This window comes from Pholcus phalangioides, unplaced genomic scaffold, assembly GCF_987345545.1.
Source record: "Pholcus phalangioides strain wild (caught in Gottingen) unplaced genomic scaffold, Ppha-v1.0 ptg000031l_1, whole genome shotgun sequence".
NCBI lineage: Eukaryota > Metazoa > Arthropoda > Arachnida > Araneae > Pholcidae > Pholcus > Pholcus phalangioides.
In genome coordinates, this window is record NW_028301621.1 from 5,432,293 (window position 1) to 5,452,025 (window position 19,733).

The window sequence follows — 19,733 nt, forward strand, 5'->3', positions numbered from 1 at the left end:
AATAAGAATGATTTAGTAAATGAAACAAGGTAGCATATAATTAAGCTGTGTGATTATCAGTTGATATATTACATAAGATACATATAAGATAATAAGATAGACAGAAGGACATATACCGACAAAGACGAAGACAATGGTACAGTGGATCCTGCTTATAACATTTTAACGTTTCTAACAGTGGGTGTGGTTTTCAAAAAACCATGAAAAAGCTTTGAAAGAGAAATCTTGATGAGTATCAATAATAGATGTGCCACAAAAGTAAGTCATACTAAGCGAGTGAATGTTAGTGAAGCGGGTACATTAAAAGCGGAATCCACTATATTTGTTGTTATTGTACACACCCAGGTAGGAATATGCAGATCAGCACAAGCACTTCAAGCAAGTTAAAAACAAAAATATGATTATAGATTCTCAGTTGAGTGTAGGCTACATCACTTAGTTTAAAAAAAAACAAAAAAAAACGGCATCTTTAAGACGTGTTGCTTCAGTATTTAATGAAAGGCATCTGTTATATCGTTCCAATTGGAACTGAAAGTAGCTGATGCCTGGTTTTTTGCATCTCAAGTGCACTGTAAATCATGTAGCAACTATGTTATGCAAATGGCAGAGTGAGAGTGTGATGAAAGCACATAAAAATTCATTCCTCTTGTCCCACTGGAGTTATGCAGGAAAAGGTGTGAAAATTTAGGGAGTATTTCCTTAGGAATAGGGATTAAAATTTTCCGGGTTTTTTTTTCAATCCCAGGAAAGTAGGAATCAGAGTAGCCCAAGCAAGGAATTCAGTTATCGTAAACATATAAGTAATTGAGTAAATTTGGAGGCATTTAACAGCAGGAAAAGTATTGTTATCAGAAAGTGATTAATATTTTTAGTTTACTAGTATATCAAGAATTTGAGTTTAATTAATAATTAAAAAAAAAATTGAATAACTAATATATTAATTTTTAAAAATAATTTGTTCTCTTCTCACTGAATGGTTTGACTCCAAAACCGATCAATTTGCCTGAGCAAGTGCGAGAGTGTATGTATCACGCAATTGCTAAAAGTGCTTGAAGTCTAAAATACTATTTAATACATAATAGGTGTGGTTAATAAATTATTAAAATTAAACTATTAGAGACTAGAATACAGTGAAACCTCGCTACAATGATACTCAATATAATAAATAAATCGCTCTACAATGATATTTCCCCAAATTTTGTTTGGAATTACCTATAGAAGCAGGCCTCGACTTTTGCACAATTTGCTATTTCACACATTTAAAAAATTCAATCTCTTAAAGATTTTTGTCGATAATGCAAAAATTGTTCGCTTCCATGTAGTCACTTGCACAGAGCACGGTAGCTCACACTCACTCAAACATTGCTTCCTACAGTAGTGGTCTTCTCAGAATGGTTGTGACAGAGTTCTGAGAACCGCAGTAGCGGTACCGAATGTTTAGTCTTGCATTAGAGCATATGTTGATGCATTGTGTGTTTTGCCAATAATGTTTAAATATTTCGCCCATATAAATTTATAAACATGAGTGAGAAACGAAAAACTGAAGATACAAACAAAAAGAAATTAAGGACTAATAAACTTCATACGATCGAGACAAAGATGGAAATAATTTGATGTTCTGAAAACAGTGAATCTTTTGCTTCAATCGGCCATTCGTACGACTATGATATGTTCAATTTTGAAAAACAAGAAGAAAATTAAGGAATATGCTCAAAATTATGGAAATATATCTTCAAAGACTGTTTCCAAAAGTGATGAATGAAATGAACTTAATTATGTATATTTGTGCAATAAATATTTGAAAATAAATGTACAATTTTTGATGGTTTTTACATCCCTTTACTTTTGAACACTCAACATTCACACACATTTCAGGAACCAATTAAGTGTGAAAGTCGAAGGCCGCCTGTAGTCTAATGTTAAACACCTTTCAATGCAATGATATCCTCTACTATGATTAAATCTCTCTATAATGATATTTTTTAAAGAGAAACTACTAGAACAATATTTTCTGTTTTGCTCTAAAATTTTGAATTTAATTTTAACTTTGTCACTTGTTTTCATTCTTCTAAGAGGGTCTAATAACATGGATGTTTTGCACCACATGATCACTGAAGATATTGATAAAGTTGTTAGTATCGCCACTCTCTCTGTAAGACACAAAAGTGCAAAACGGTAAACTTCTTTACAGGGCAATGCATCTAAATGAATTTCAATAATCAACTAATTATTTCGTTTTTCGCAACAAATGAATACTTAAGATTTAAGAAAAGAAGCCTACAACAGCATATAATGATAATCCCTCTACAATGAAATCTTTTTTGGCCCACAGAATATTGTTATATCGAGATTTCACTGTATTCTAATTAATTATGCAAATTATTGCAGCATAAACTATTCTACACTATAATTGGAAATAATGTAATATTATAAAAAAAATTCGTTTAGAAAAACTTAATAAAATACAGAAAAATCAAGTTTTTTTCCCCTTTCAGAATAATTTGAACACTTGTAGAACAATCCAACAAATAATTTGAGTTATATACTTCTTATTTCTCAACAAAAAAAATTCATTGAATTAGTTTTGAAACAAAGATCATCTGGGTGTGTACCAAATACCAGAAGCAAAATTCTGTGACTTTTTTGTGACCTTTTCTCATTAGCAGGGCTCCCACTCAAAAAATTAGAAAAAATAGGACAGGAGAGGGTACCCCCCCTTAGACAACATAATCAATCATAACCTAGAATAGGTCTATGTACCCAACTGATTTGTTATGCAAACGGTTGTTTCACCTATACACAAAATGTGCACCATAATTTTGAACGATGAATGTTCCGTGGTCTTGGACAATGATGTCCAAGAATAGGAAATAGTAAATACACTATTATTTTTTTTCAACAAGGCAGAAGTTTTTAATGAATACTCTACTTGTAGAACCCTCAAACTAAGCAAATGAAAAATTACTAAACCATTAAATGGTCCACATAAACCCTATCCCAACAAATAACCTTAAAACAATACAATTTCTGTTTTGGCGGACTAATTGCAATCTACTACATTTGTATTATTTGGCATTATGCCCATGACTCCCTTCTCAATTAAAATCAATTACACAAATTTTGTTGATAGGATTTTGGTAAAAAAAATAGGAGAAGTAGGACAAAGTGGGACATTTTATCAAAAAGTAGGAAAAAATAAGATGAGTGAAATAGTGAGAGCATTCGACAAAATGAGCCATGCTGGACTGTTTTTTTACATCAGTTGTTCCCAAACTGTGAGTAGCGACCACCTAAGGGGGTTTGGGTTAATAAAATAGAGGGTCTTACCCCGAAAGCCGAATATGCCGACCAATCGGGAAGAATTTTAAGAAAAATGTAGAAAACACTATTATGGGAACTGCAGAACATTTCCAGTCAGTTGAGGGCTCATTGCAGAACAATGCAAAACATTCTGCTTTGGGAAGTCTTACTTTACTGAAAGGGGGAGCACAAGTAAATTAACAAAAAAAACACGAATTTTGTCTCAAATTTTTTAAAACTTTTAAATTTATATAAACTTTATTTAAATACAACTTCCCATAGAAACTGGACCCTAAAGGCTCAAGCCACATAAGCCTTCCCCCCTGCAAAAGCATAAGTGGATACATGTTGTTTCCCTAATAAGGTGGGGGGCTAATGGTTCTCTTTTGTCAGCTGCCTCCCTTGCATAATTCATGGTTCATCGCCGGCTTCTCATGAAGTTTGGCAGTTTCTTCACCATATAAAAGAATCACTTTAAAGCATAGGTTTTGCGAGCACAAATCCATATTTTGAGCTCACCCCAACACTCCTAAGAGCCCTGATGCACACTTTTGGAAGCACTGTGGTACTCCTTTAAATTTGGCCTAAAAGTTATGTCGCAATACAATTAATGGCGAACGAGTCCGATGTCGGTCTTCTCTTGAACTCTCTTGTTCTGTCGCATGTGTATATTGTGGCATTCACTATAGCTAGTCGGTAAAGATCGACGTGATCAAAATTTAAAAAAAAAAAAATGGACGATAATTTCAAAAAAAAAAAATTTCGCAGGGGAAAAAATTGGGGTTTTTTCTGGGTTGTTTCTGACAAGGTTGCAGCCCTAAGGCTGGTATTACACTATAAAAGTTTGATAAAATCCCTTTTATAAAACTTAAAAAATCCAACCAATAAAGCTCATATGTTACATTCGAACGAATGCAACCGATAATCTTATTGGATAAATTTTTCAAGTTTTATAAAAGACTTTTAGAAAACTTTTATAGTGTAATACCGGCCTAAGGCCCAGGACAATCACCATCATTGTTTCTTCATGCTATAAATTAAGTAGAGGCCCCCAGTGAAAACTCTGTCTTGCGGACCTGCCAAAGATCCAACAGCCCTGATCCCCAATGTGGGGGGAAGATCATGTCCTTTCTACGGAAAACCAATATTGTTCCCAAGAGGACTCCCTACTGCCATGGTCTATTATAGTCTCCCCCCCCCCCTCGGAATTATCACGTGATCCTGAGAACACTGCTTTAGGGGGAATATTACAGATGTTGAAAGGTAGAAAGAAAAGTTCTTTTTTGTTCATCCAGTCTAAATAGCTTTCTTGCCCCACTCATATAATGTCTGCCCCAATGTAAGGTGGCTACATATTGGCATTGTTCTTTTCTGTTGCTACTCATCCATCCATCCCTCCGGGGCAAAAAAGGATGAATAAAACCTGAGAGAGAAGAAAAGAAATATTGAATGTCACAGCTTCTCCAAAGCCTAGATTTTAAGGGGGAAAAAGATCTCTGGAGAATCAAAAAATGTGTGACCTTTTTCTCATTCCGTGACTTTCCCGAGTTGGTAGACACCCTGATCATTGCTGTTGCAAAAAGGTTGTTCCAGACTCTGCCAAGAAGCTGGGCTGGAAGAGATCTCGCAATGAAATAAGTCCAGTGGCAAAGTCCTGGCATTCATTCATTCATGTCGCAAAAAGGTTTCACGTTTTGCACTTGTAGCAATCTTTCAGTGGCGGACAGATCCCTTTAAATACCACAGCAGAAAAACCACTATAAAAAAAAACCCTTTCCACAAATGCCATATCTCTTTTAATGAAGTAGACATTTTTTTTGATTTTCAGAAGTTGCAAATTAAGAGGTACAGAAAAAAGTATTATATTAAGAAACCACCTTTACAAAATATCTGAGAGGGTCAATGTTGAAATAAAAGGCTTTCAAAGAGGAAAATTTCATTAATGCCACTTAAAGAGTTAATAAATTAATTCAAAGGAATAAAAGAATAAGACTGAATTCAAGTGACTTATTTATTCTAGATTTGGAATAGCCAAACAAATTACTAGAAATATTTTCAACATCACAAAATGTCTGTGCTTGTCAATGCTAAACTAACAAGCAAAAGAGATTGATGAGATATCTCGTCAATGTCACCCACAAGGTTACATATACTGTGTGTGTGTGTGTATAATTCATTAATTCAATAATTTATTTATCATTACAACAAATTTTATTAAAATATTATTGATTGCAGCTTCAAAAATTCATGCTTCTAGTGATAAAAAATTTCTTAGGCAAGTCTAAATCAGTACAAAAATGTGTGATCTGGTTCAACCTTGTTCTTCTGGGGTCTCAAGAGGGAAACTCTGCTTAGGAATCCTTGGCATCCCTCATACTCCTAAATATGTGAATAGCTCAAGCCCATGTCAACATCCTTGCTGGTTCTACTGGTTCAAAACTAGGGCAGGGAATCAATTAAAATATTTAACTGGCTAATAAAAATATTTTAATCGATTAATTAAATATTTTGTTGTAACTTTATAACATTAATTGATGGTATAAAAATAGTTTTTATTTATTTCATGCACATTGCTAGATGTAAACAAACGTGGGAATATGTCGATTAAGAAATTTAAAATTTAAGAAATTAATTAACTGCCCTCTTGAAGCAATTTAAAATGCTCAACATATTTTGTCAAATTCTGGAGTTTCTTCCCTTCGATCATTCTTTTTTTAATTAGTTATATTAGATCAGTCACTGATTTTGAAACTACTTTAATTATTGCGTTTTACTGCATAGAAACTCCCCCAAATGGTACAAGTGAGGGGATGAGCTGATGGTGCCAAGAAAATAGGAAAAACTACTACTGTGTTCACAGTTGTTCATTCTCTTCAATATAAATTTTAGTCTTTGAACTGAATTTGAAACTGAAGTCATCGACTTTCATGGAATTGTATTGTATTTGCCCATGCCAAAAAAATTTGATCAAAATATTGGTTCAAATATTTGTAAATATGTTTACTTATGCAAAATAATATATGCATGTACATGATTTAAGACATCCAATCAGTTTCGTTAAATAAAGAAAGTTAAATTTCTGAATTTAAGCAGAGTTCAATAGAATTTTAATCAAATTGATCGAGTCGATTAACTGATCTAAAATTTTCAACTGTGATTAACAATTAACCTATTAATCAACTCAATTAGTCAGACCAGCCCTAATCAAGACGTTTCTTTGAAATAGTTTCACTGTTTCCCAACAAGCCAATGCTCCCAAACAGCAAGCAATTGGCTCTGAGAATATTTTGATGAGTTTGAAACCCTTCATTGGTCTCCTAGATTACCTGATTTCAATCCAATCAAACACTTATGTAATCAACTAGAATGCTCATTTCCAGCTCGAAACTAACTAAAAGGCTCTCTACATGCATTGAAAAAGCTGCGGTTATTTAAGATAAAGGTGGAATAACACACTACTAGCCTCTTGATGATCAAGGACGAGATATCTTGGTGAAACACAAATGGAAGAAGTTCATTCCAGTTCTTCCTGTATTCTTTACATCTCTTCTCATCATCAAAAAGCTTCATTGTAACCCTCTAAACAGAAGTTGCCTTTTCCTTCGACGTTCACCTCAGCTTACCCCCCTCCCCTTTTTATCATTTCTTTGTGGAGCTCTCAGTAAATATTTATTCTTTCTGTGTGTGAGGCCTGTTTTCCTAAAAAATTACAAAAGGGAAATCTGATGCACTCATCTTTTTCCCCTTTTATTTTTAACATGCAAACAAGGAAACCAGTTTTTGATACTTAACGTTGATACTTCAAATACAGATAATCCAAATTTATTGTCAAAAGCCTGTACGTAGGAGTGGGACCTACACAGGTGTATACATAAGTTTTAGTTTTAGAGTAAACCTGGAGTAATAGATTCTTTTAAGCCTTCTCGCTATTCCAAAATTCTAGATTTGGAAGGGGAGGAAAAAAACAACAACAAAGAATACAATACAAGTGATGTTTTTAATTCAGAGCATATTAATGAAGACCAGCTATAAAAACTGTATAAAACACTGAAAACCTTACCCTGAAAGAGGGCATTCTCGGCATTGTAGCTCTAAGACCAAGTCCTATTCCTATAGTGTCTGGATTCATGCCAAAAGGTGAGGTTTTAACACTTGGATCAAACAGTGAGGTTAATGATTGGAACATTGGCATTTTCAAATCAGCTGATCCCTTCGAACTGCAGCATGGTTTTTGCTGAAAACAAAATATGAATACAGTAGGCTATACATTGTCTAGTTAAACATATTTATACTGAGCTAAAATACAACTTCCCACTACTAAATGGAAGGGGACATAATCCATGCGGTCATAAATATTTACATGTTCAAAACAAATTTCATTTGAAAAAATAAAAAAATTGTTGTGACAAGATATGTAAAATTGATTTTCTGTGTGTGTGTGTTTCTATACAAATCCACAATTTAAAATGATCATCAACAAATTTTACAAAAACAGTCGATCCTGCTTATAATGCTCCCACTTAGTATGACTCATTTTTGTGTTCCGAACTCTAATTCTCATTAACCTTTCCTGCTTACAACATTTTTTCACTATGATTTTTTTAGGAAATGTTATGCGTTATTTCATTTATATAAGTTTATTTATTTCGTTGTATAAGTTTGTTTCACTACATCAGTTTATTTCATTTCTTTTTTTTATTCGTTATTGGTGGTTAGCTTTTTTTTTAAAATCTAAATGTTCAATGATGCAATGAAAATTCCCTGTTGAAACCACAAGATTCGCAGTACTTCTTTGATTAAGAAAATTACTCACCTCTTTTGTATACTGGTGATCATCCCACCACTGTTCATAATGCTTGAAGGCAACAACTTCAATCATTTTTTTGCAAAGATCCTTTCGCATAACTTGCTTCATTTCCTTAACCACACACTCTACAACATCATTGATTACACTCATGTATTCTGCTTCATTGCTAGACATATTTGAATCAATAGACAATGGGCAAGGGATGAGTGTGGGTGCATTTTTTGCTGTACACATATATGGATAACCTGGAGGTGGTCTTGAAAACATTGATCCGAAAGAGTTCATTGGAAATGAATGACTTGCAAAAGAAGGAGACTTCAGACAGTCAGAAGGTATTTTACCATTGTAATAACCACCACCAGGATGAGGAGGTGGTGGCATACTAGTCAAGTTATTCACATTGGCCGGCACTGATGAAGAAACAGCGGAACCCATTCCAGGTCTCCAGATACCCATCCGTGCCATCATTTGTACTTGTTCACTGGGATACATCGGATGAGCAGTATTAGGGTGCTGGTGTATTTGCGGTTGAGTGGAAGCATCCGGATGATATCCCATCATTGGCGGTTTAGAGATTGGTGATACAACTGATGGGATTGGAGCTATAGTGTTGATTTGTGGAGGCACAGGATGAGTTTTTTGCGCTAAATTTTCAGAAGCAAACTGACTTGATGATGTAAATAGATGAGTATTTGATGACTGTTGAGAATATGATACTGAGCCAGATGAAGAATATGATTGAAATGAACTTCTTTGAAAGTTAGATGATTCTGGATACAAGTTATTGAAATCCCTTCCAGCTGACTGTAATTGAAATGATTTGGAATCTAAAGAAGAATTTTGAGCAGGTACATGGGGAATGTTTATTTCCAATTTATCATCACCACTGCTCAATGATGAAAGGGACATTTTGTCATCATCATCATTTGAAGTTCTATTGGGAATATAATAACTGCAGTCAGCAGGCTCATCACGTACAGGTGTTGAATCTCCTTTTGATGCTATAATCGGAGAAGAACTACAGTGATTTTCATTAGAATCATTGCTTATCTTTAAACACAAATTAGTAAGTCTTATTCCTTTTAATGTCAAAGAAGACTCTTCTTCTTCTTCGTCCTCACCTTCAAAATTTGCAATTGATGTTGATTTCCCACTATCTATATCTTTTGTGATGGTAGACCATTTCTGATATTCTGACAAAGAAATAAAAGGAGAAGGTGGAGATGAAAAACTGCAGTCATCTTCTGGAGGGGGAGGAGGAGGTTCATCAGAATCTGGAAGAGGTGGCAATGGGGATGAATCTGGTGGAAGTGGTGGTACATCTCCAGTCCATGGTAATCTGCCACTATGATGATCATTTTCGTCATCTGAACATTTTTTGGTTGTAATGCTGTCTAACTGGTTTGAAACAGAATGAAAATTCAAAAAATTACTTTTTGCATCACTCTGTTTAAGCAGTAAGGCTATTCTCGAGTCCAAACTTTCCCTTGCTGGACTCTGCTTTGGTAAACTTGGTGTTGATGGTGGCGAGCTGTGCAAACTTGAACCTGGTGAAGTTGCATTTTCAAAATGGGATGGTCTTCTCTCCCAACAAAAGGACTTGTTTACATGAGTATTTTGCTTGTTGTTAGAATTATTTCGCTTGATTGAGCAGCACCTATCATACACCGTTGGAGTAGAATAACTTGAATATGAGCTGACTTCAGACTGTACACTGAAACTTTTATCAGAATGACGACTGCTAAGTGCTTCAGAACCATATCCCAAATCAGAACTTGGAGTTGTTTGATCATAGCCCTGAGATCCGAAGTTTTCCAATGGTTTTGAATGAATCTCACTGAAGTTTTCTTTGTCTGAAGTGACTCTCAGTCTAGGGTCGAATCTCTGTTCCGCTGCACAAGATGATTGGTCATCCTGAGCAAAAGAGCGTGATCTACCCGAAATAGTATCTTCAAAGATGCGGTTACAGCTTTTACCTGTATGTAAACAAAGAAGTAAATTTAAGAATTCATTTTTTCAAAAAGAAAGAGTGATGTGAAAATTATTAAATTAATCATTCATACACTCTGTCTTAAATAGAGCCTGTGACATATGCATTTGCTTAACTTTTGGCATTTTTTGTATTAATGATTATAGATATATAAAGAAGAATCAGAATGAATTTTGATTATTTGCTTACACTACTTCACAAACATTTGATAATGAGATTGATATGTGTAACATTGAAGACTTTGATAAATATTATTGTTGCAGAGATAAATCTGAATCAGAAGGTGTATTAGTTTATTTTAGGAAATGGATAAATGTTAACAAGATCGAAATGCGTTTATTGCAAACTCCAGAATACGTATTGCTACGTAGTAATCAGTTCAATCTCTATTTTGGCAGTGTTTATTGTTTGCATGCTTACACAATCGAGTATTTCAATAATGAATTCATGAGTTTGATCCAACACATTACTGCTGATAATCTGATACTAACAGGTGACCTGAATATTGATATTTCATCGGATAAACTAAAATACATTATTGATTATATAACCAATCTCTCTATATAGTGAACCAACTAGAATAACTGCAAATAATGCAGTTGCATTGATCATTTATTTATTTGTTATTCTCCAAAACATAAGGATGTTTTATCAGGCATTTATAAACATGATGTTACAGATCATTATGCAGTTGTGTGAAATATTAAGTTTATTAATTCGCATAATTTAAATCAATCAATCAATCAATCGCATAATTTAAATAAATTAAATTTTAAAAGGTGAATTTCTTTGTTCTTCTGATAATCTAGACACTCCATACAGGGGTGCAAGTGCCCCTCATCTATTTTGGAGCAGCAAACTTTTATTTTTGGAGCAGAAATTTTGAAAATAGAGCATAACTAAAAACTAACTGTATCTGCAATATAAGGTGTAATTTTTCTGTAATAAGGTGTAATTAAAAAAAAAAATGGTTGGAACAAATAATTTCAATTTTCCTTCACAAATTAAAGTCCATTCAAATTTTCAAGTATCTTATTAGAAGTATTGATTAATTTTAAGTATCTCTGTCACTACTAAAACATGCATTACTGAAATGTTGAATAAAAATTTTTGGATTCTTTTCAAATTAAGCACCATGCATGCTGAAAACCTAGGTAGCAAGAATTTCTGCTGCTTGAACACCAAAATCTTATTCCTCCTGATGTAGCAAAAACAAGAGAGGGTGCAAACATTTCATTCTCTCCAACATGTTTTGGAAAGGTAGGACATTTATATATAACAGGTATTTCACAGAAGTTCCTCCTTTGACTATTGTTAAGAATGCCCCTTCCCCACCAACACAGGGGCGGACCGTGCATTCAAATATTGGGCGGCGCTCTAGGAGGGGTGCCGAATGGAGTTGAAAGGATGAAAAAAGCTTTGTCTACCAAAAAAAAAAAATGTGGTCAGTAGCGCCAAAAATAGGTTCTGCATAGGTACAGATTTTTTTCCTCGAGCCAGCTTTCTTTGCCAAATCCGGATTTTCGCGATGTGAAATTATTACAATCAGCAACCGCTGACGACAACCACACAACCGCATAGTGGCTAGATGGCAAAACTACAGGTATTTTAGCTGGATTTTTTACAGATCCCGTTTTTTCCCAATGATCTCCGAAAAATTTCGGTGAATTAAACGAGTAAACCAATCCCCTTTTCGATTCTTCGCTAAGGCGTGTGAGCAATCTTGTGGGGATGAAGCGAATTTACGCCGTAGATATGCTGTCTTTGAATGCAGGTTGGTAGCGGCGAATTTACCGTTATTTTCAGTATATAACCCTTAGGAGAAAAAAACGCTCTACGAAAAAGTGTTTCCCCCATCCGTATATTCTTCACAATATTCGAAGGAGAAACTATGCTTGTTTTCAGAGATATAAGTACCAACATTTCTCTTTTATCCTTTTTGTCATAATCAACGTGGTTACGGATAGTGTTCTTGATAAGCATGAATAGATAGAATAGGCACCAAAACCTAGGAGCTGAGGCCCTTTGAGCCCCTTCCCCCCAAAAAATTTTTAAGGGAGTACTGAGCCCCCAATTAATTTCTAAAAAAAATGCAATGCACCTTCTCTCTGCCCTGAGTACACGCTTGAGTCCTGTGAATACGGGACGACAAGCAACTTTCAGCCTTACCCCCGACTCCAATATTTTTTTCATGTCAGCGCCTCTGATGGATAGTACTGCCCAAGTGCCATACTTTAGTCATGAAAATAGGTCAATATAAGAGGATGTAGAAACATCAAAATTTTAATGGAAAAAAAATGCATTATTGTACTTATGGTGTAGATTTAATAAACATTTTCTTCCACATCTTGACAGTTTCATTTCTTTTCGGACAACATGGAAATTACAAATACAAAGGCCCCAAGAGGCAAATTGCCCAACGAGGTGGCTGAAACTGATATGCCATGAAATGGAGGTCCATCCGTTATGTATCAAACCCTTTAGATAATACTTTTTTGCACGAAAATTCAAGACTGCTCTCGTCTGTAATTCATATTTTGGTACTTTCACACACATGTTATCTTTGGGTTTAAGTAATTTACTAACTTGAACGCGAATACATTACAAAATTTTTCCATTATGGCAGTTCCTCAAAGTGGGCGTCGCGGTTCCTAGGGGTGTTGCAACAAGCTGTTGACCATTGATGTTTGCATCTGTTCCTAAGCGGTTCTTTTATAAAAAACAGCATACAAAAAGACCATAGCCATAGGTTAATGAACAGTGATGTTAAGATCATGGCCCCCACCTGCATCCTGCTGCAGGGTGCTGAAACTAGGCTCTTTGGCGGGCCACAGCTGTATTGAATTTATAATGTGAAAAAATATGATGAGAATTGTCTAGGGGCCCTGAAACCAAAACACTGATACAAGCCACACTTTTGTGGGGGGGGGGGCGATGGATCCAATAATGACTAGTCATTAGCAAAACCAGTCCCAGGGGGATGCTAGACGTGTCATTTGAAATCTACGACAGTAGGCTTTATCGATCAATTACAGTTACAATACATCTCAAATGTACCAGCGCATATTCAGGGGGGGGGGGAACACTTTAGCTCGGTTTCCTTAACAGATGAAACAAGTACAACTACTGTGTGCAATATTCTTGGGTTTTTTTTCACCCATAGGCACAGATATTTACGGAGGCTTTCTTGAGAAAAAAAGGTCAGAGTTTTCTAAAACATATTTTTTCCTCTCGTCCTCCCATCGCCCCCTTATGCTTATTCATAACACCCCAATCTTGTCTGTAGCTGGTATCGCCCCCATGAATAGTCCCATCGCCCCCTGGGGAAACATCACCCACTTTGGGAAACACTGGGTTAAAACTATGCCTAGCAGCAAATTATTTTTTTATAGGTTGGAAGAATCTGATTGCCTTATGCAAAGTTATTTGATTGGTTGTTGCTGTCATTCTGTTGCTGGATGTTGAAGGGAAAGATTCTCATTCTTCTGGGGGCATCAAAAAAAGGAGAACCAGCCCAGTGTGACAAGAGCACCCAAGCCACCATGCTCTGAAAACAAAACATGTCATTTATTAACGCATAACATATATGCTTTGTCAATTGCTACAGTATATCATCTGCATTTCAGAAAATAAATTCATTTGCAATCTTTTTCAACTAGGCTTCATATAGAGTCTTCTATACAAAGAATATGTTGTATAGAACCTTCTCAAGAACTTCCTAGAAAAACACAAAAGAAAAATTTTTGAATGATTAAAAAAAAAAAAAAATTCTCTACTCACCAAATGGATCAAAATATACATTTAAAACATCCCCCATCACAGATGTACTATTCAATGTATCAACACACATTTTAGCTGATTGTGAATTTGCAAATGTAACATGAGCTAGACGAAGATGCTTTTTAGTCTTCGGATGATAATATATTCGTGACTGCTCAACAGACCCGAATTTCTTGAGCATGTCATCCAAGAACTGGTTGTTAATATTGTCATTGAGATTGCAAATAGTGACTTGCACCGAAGGCGGAACACCCACATAATTTTCGTCAATCTGAAATGATAAGGAAATTGTTTCCAGTTTTCATAATATGCGAAAGAAAAATTATTGAAACATCTCTGTAAATTACACGGTATTAATTTTTTTTGTCTCAGTTCAGGAAGTTGAGCAATAAACAACAAATAACAATAGCTATACTCTAAACAATACACTGATTAATGAATAAAAAAATATTTTTACTCAATACAGTGTGTCATCAAATCTGAATTAATTTTTTAAACACAAATATTAGAAGATTTTATTTAGAAATATTGCAATTCCTTCAATTTTAATCGTGATAACAGAAAAAAATTTATGCAATATTTTTTAGATGCATAAAGTCTTTGTATGGTGAATTTTGAGTTTTTACTTGATAAATTCATATTGATATTGTCACATTAATTATGATCAGACAGTTGAAAATTAAGAAGTTTTATTGTTTCACACCATCCAGATACAATGTAAAGAATAACATTGTAAATGCTAACATAATTTAAACCATCTGAAAACAGGGATAATCAAGTCTTACATAATTAAAATATTAAATGTCTTAGGCACCCTTTGCTGTGTGAATTTTGAAGCACTTTTGGCAACACCAAAAAGTGCAGAGACAGTTGCATATTATTCATAAAAACCAATATCACCAGAACGATTCATTTTTAGACGTCAAACCAGCTGCAACTATCCGCATTCACAGGCCCAGACACATGTATCCAAAATGATCTTGCAATTCAATATAATTTTAACCATAAAATAAATCTTTAATTGATACTTTTCGTTTTCATACTATAGCCATCTCCCAACACATTTTTTCTCTTCTTCAAAAAAAATTACTTTTCTTACTAAACCTTTCCCTATTAACTTGCCTTCTTCTGTCACATTCCTCTGTAAGCTTAAGCTACTTCTTCTTTTCTGATTTTGTGTACTTCAAACTTCTCGGAAACGTAGTCAGTAGTATAGGTAATATGCAGTTTTTACTTTAATTAGTATTCTAGGGTTAAGGAGTTTTTAATCACCGTATAAACCCTGCATGGGTAGCGTTCAGTGGCCAATTCATGTACATTATACACCAATACCACAAAACATTGTGCTGTCCGCAAGTTTAGATTTCAGTAAAGAAATAAAGTTACTAAGTTTTTACTCTGTCTTGCAAACAAAAGAATGGAGGTGATCTGAAAAGAAGCAAAAAGAAAATGACGATTTCGACAGACTTTGCTAAAAATGTTAGAAGTACCAAATAAAATTACATCAAGCATTTTTTTTCATGCATCCTGAATTTATTTTCTCCACACAATTTTTATCAGAAATAAATTGTAACATCAACAATCGTATCAAAGTAAACAACTTTTTTTGGCAAAATTTGGCATTTCAAATGTGTTTAAGCTCCTGATCGATTTTTATCTTGATTTAACAATTTCCTCGAATTAATGAAAATTGCAAGGGCGTAGCAGGAGGGGGGAACTTAGGCATCTGGTTTCCCCCCCCCCCCCCGAAATGTGAGAAAATGGCCAAATCTGTTTTTCTATCACTTTGCCCCCCCCCCCCCCAGAAATGAAAGCGGTCCCCCAACCGAACGAAATTTCTAGCTATGCCCCTGTAAAATTGAATAAAGTTTCTTCCGATTTGTTAAATCAGGGTTGAACTGTATAAACAACTTTAACATTTTCTTTCATCTTAAGAAATGTTTAAAAAACCATGATAACATGAGACATGGATTAAAACAAGATAAGTACAGTAAAACTTTCAATTATCCAATGTAATAGCAGCAAACCTAAGTAAGAAAACAGAAACTTCTGATAAGAGAATATGAAACAATCTGAAGGTTCAGTATCACAAAAAATAAACTAATAATAATTGAATATATGTTCACTCAACATGATAAAATACATATTATATCCCAAAGGGGTATCCAGCTGTATCCCAAAGGTTTTTAGCAACATAATTTCTGATGAGTCATAATGTTGTTGCTGCTTCAACTAAGCACAGCTTTTAGAAAAATCACATCTTTTCAAAAAGCTTTTTTCTGTTGCTGCTTGTTTGCACTTGCAAATTCCTTTCACCTTCATTTTCATTGATAGATGAAGAAAACAATTACCACCAATTAAATTGATGTCAGTTAACAGAAAGTTCTGGATAATCGAGGGTGGGATAATCAAGATAATCAATATAATAAATAAAAATGTGTGGGAATTAAAAAGCTATCGCAGAGCAAAAAAGGCTTACCTTAAAACTGGGAATATCGAGGTCTGCTGGTTCACTCCTTGACCACAGCACTGCCAGCCTGGAGCGAGGATCTCTGACTTGCACAGGAGGATACAGAGTTTCATGCTTAAACAAATAAAGAAACAGTATTTTGTAAATTCAAACAGTTTAAACAGTTATTTTTTCCAGCAACTGGTTACTGGGGAAAAAAACTTACCAAAACCACTTTCCCTATATATTACCCATAAATATAATATAAATATAATATTAAAAAAACAAAATATAATATATATACAGTCGAATCCCATTTTAACGAACACAGTTATAGCGAAAATATCGCTTTAACGAACGCTTTCTAATTCCTCCAGTTAAGTTTACATAGGAACAATGCAAAAACCTGGAAATCCTTTATAAAGAAATGATTTCTCTGGTCTCTTGGAATTTGTTATAACGGGATTCGACTGTATACACAAAAGGTTATTATTTAAAGAAAAAAGAATACAAAATTGAATTTATAAAGGTGAAATAATAGAACCTATGTAGTGGGTTGTCATCGGGGGAACTCCATGCATGGTTCAAAAAGAGTAGGCGTTTCTGAAGGGTGGCTATGCCTGATTGCACTAAAAATTAATGCCAACCCTTGTTCCCCCGACACCTGCCTTCTCAAAAATGTAGTCAAAAAATTAGTCAAGAATCACTGGACATACCTTAAGAAGGGGATACAGTTGAATTCTTAATTCAAAACAATTCAACTGTATCCCCCTTCTTAAGGTATGTCGGGTGATTCTTGACTCATTTGTTTTGACTACATTTTTACTTTTAATTTATTTTTTGTAATTTTTGTAAAAATTCCCTGTAATTTCTGTATTCTTGTAACTTTGTATATATTTTTCCAATGATTCATTTTGCTTATAATCTGAAGCTCTGTATATTTTTCCAGTATTGTATTTCTCCAATATAATTTTTGTCATTGTTATTCTATTTTTTCCATCTCACATATTTTTGAGAAGGCAGGCGTCAGGGAGCAAGGGTTAGCATTTTTAGTGCATAGCCACCCTTCAGAAATGATTGCTCTTTTTGAACCATGCATGAGGTTCCCCCTGATAATATATATATATGACCCACTGCATAGGTTCAATTTCCCTCTCATAAAAAAAAATTCCATCTTTTATTTTTTTCTTCAAATAATTACCTTTTGTGTATATATGTTTTTTGAATGAACAAGTGAGCAGTACTAGTGCTTTTGTCATTTAAAAAGCTATTTTAAAAGTTATTTCTTCATTCTCTATCTTCATATCCCTAGATTTTTAAAACCACAATTTTTGTTCCTAATATATAATGTATATAATAACATACAGATATATACACACTCAGTGGCCAAAAAATTAGGAACACCCCTCACTCAAACTTCGACACAACTAAGCAGCACATGCACAAGCATAATAAACAAGATTTGCTGATAAAAAGCTTTCTCCAGCTCAGGCACCAGTTAATGTTGCAATTTGCGTGTTCATGGGGAAAACAAAAGATATGAGTGACTTTGAACACAGCATGATTGTGGGTGTCAAAACAAGCAATTTCATTATCACCAAAGCCGCTAACCTTGGCTTTTCTAATACAACAGTATCTCGAGTCTTCAAAGAATGGCAGCTAAGCCAAAAAACTTCAAGCAAAAAGCAGAATAGTGGGCGAAAATCAGTTGTGAAAGAACGAGGTGCCAGCAGACTGACACACATTGTGTGCAGCAACAGAAGAGCTGCAGCGCAATACAACTCAGGATCATTGCAAAGCATATCCAAACACTCTATAAAAAGGATCTTAAAACAAACTGGTTTTAATAGTGAGCGATAAACCAAAGTCCCTTTGATATTTCTGCAAAACCAAATAGAAACTATTTTTTTGGGCTAGAGTACACCAAAGTTGACACAATTTTGGGATAAACTGAGCAGTGTAGAAGAAGTTTTGTTTTCTCTGCAGAAAGAAAAACAAATATACTTTGTTATTTTTCATTAAGGTAAATTTTTTTTTTATACGTTTTGATTCTATTATGAAATAAGACTTTTCTGAAATAAAGTTATGCATTTTACCACCTAATGCAAAAGCAATTTCATGAATTATCCTAAGTATGAAAATGTTTCACAGAAAATTACAGACCAGAAAAATTTGTGGATTTGTAGATGTTGGAATGGATGTAAAAATTTCTGTTTTAGATGCTGTTGAAATGATTGATTCTGTGTGGAAGTCAGTTATGAGTGCCACGATTCAGAACTGCTTTCATCATGTTGGTTCTTGTTCCGAGTCTTTGGAAAACAATTTATCTGAAGATTCCTCACAAATTACGTGTGGTAGAAAGCATGAACAGGTGTTTTTACCAAAGATGAATTTGTGTACACTGACTTTGATCTTGTAACTTCAGAACTTTTAGAAAACGACGATATTCTAGAATCAATGAATCAAAGAGGAAGTGTTTCATGTTCCGAAGAAATAGAATCAGAAAGTTCAGATGAAGAAGTATCTGCACCATCTCGTTATGATGCATTAAAAGCTGTAGATGTGATACGTCGATTCCTATGCATTCAAGAAAAAGCTGAACAATCGCTGGATAAACTGAACAGTGTAGAAGAATTTTTGTTTTCTCTGGTTATACTTGGTTATATTTCATGAAGTAAATTTTTTTACATGTTTCGATTCTATTATGAAACAACCCTGAATAAAAATTAATGAGAGAATTAGCATTTTATTTAATGGAATTGTTTGAATGTATATAATTACGTACACAAAAACAATCCAACAAAAATTTAGAGCGAAACCCTGCTAACTCAACATTTGTTTAAGTCGACATGTTTGTTGATACTTTTGGGGTGTCGAGTTACCAAGAGTTTACTGTATACTATATATATATATAATTTAATAATTAATCATAATATTTATGTAAAGGCAACGGCAATGAGAAGATGTGAAAAATTTCATTTTTAAAAACATGAACATTTTATTTACACACACGGACAAGTTATAAGTGACATCCATACTCTACAACGAAGTACAATCAACTCCTAAACTGTTCGAAAACTCTCTGGCGATCCGTTGCTAGGTTACCATCCATTGCAAGGCGAAAAACGCTACAACGGGAAAATGTGACATCGTGATGTCACAGAGCATCGTTTATGATCAGTCACTACATATGTATTTTTTTTGGCCCAGGATAAAAAGTATTGCTGTTAAGATGACCCTACTTGATACATGATGGTTGAATAATGAAACTTATCAAACACACAAGCAGTCATCATATTTGACATATATACAGGGGACCCTCCTCCCTGTATTCGTGGGGGTTACGTTCTGGGGTGGCAGCAAACATGGGAAATCCACGAATAACAGAAACCATGGGGTTTTTTTTT

The 19,733-nt window shown here is 34.4% G+C and overlaps 1 protein-coding gene across 1 annotated transcript in view; it reads right to left on the reverse strand.

The window, feature by feature from the left end:
• The window catches only part of Set1 (SET domain containing 1), an 86,345-nt gene that overhangs the window by 37,132 nt on the left and 29,480 nt on the right, over window positions 1–19,733 (reverse strand). The window contains exons 3-6 of the mRNA XM_089253032.1: window positions 16,357–16,461; window positions 13,878–14,148; window positions 8,114–10,083; window positions 7,361–7,534 (exon numbers count right to left, since the gene is read on the reverse strand). Of these exons, the coding sequence (XP_089109158.1) occupies window positions 7,361–7,534; window positions 8,114–10,083; window positions 13,878–14,148; window positions 16,357–16,461 (2,520 nt within the window). The remainder of the gene's footprint in view (window positions 1–7,360; window positions 7,535–8,113; window positions 10,084–13,877; window positions 14,149–16,356; window positions 16,462–19,733) is intronic.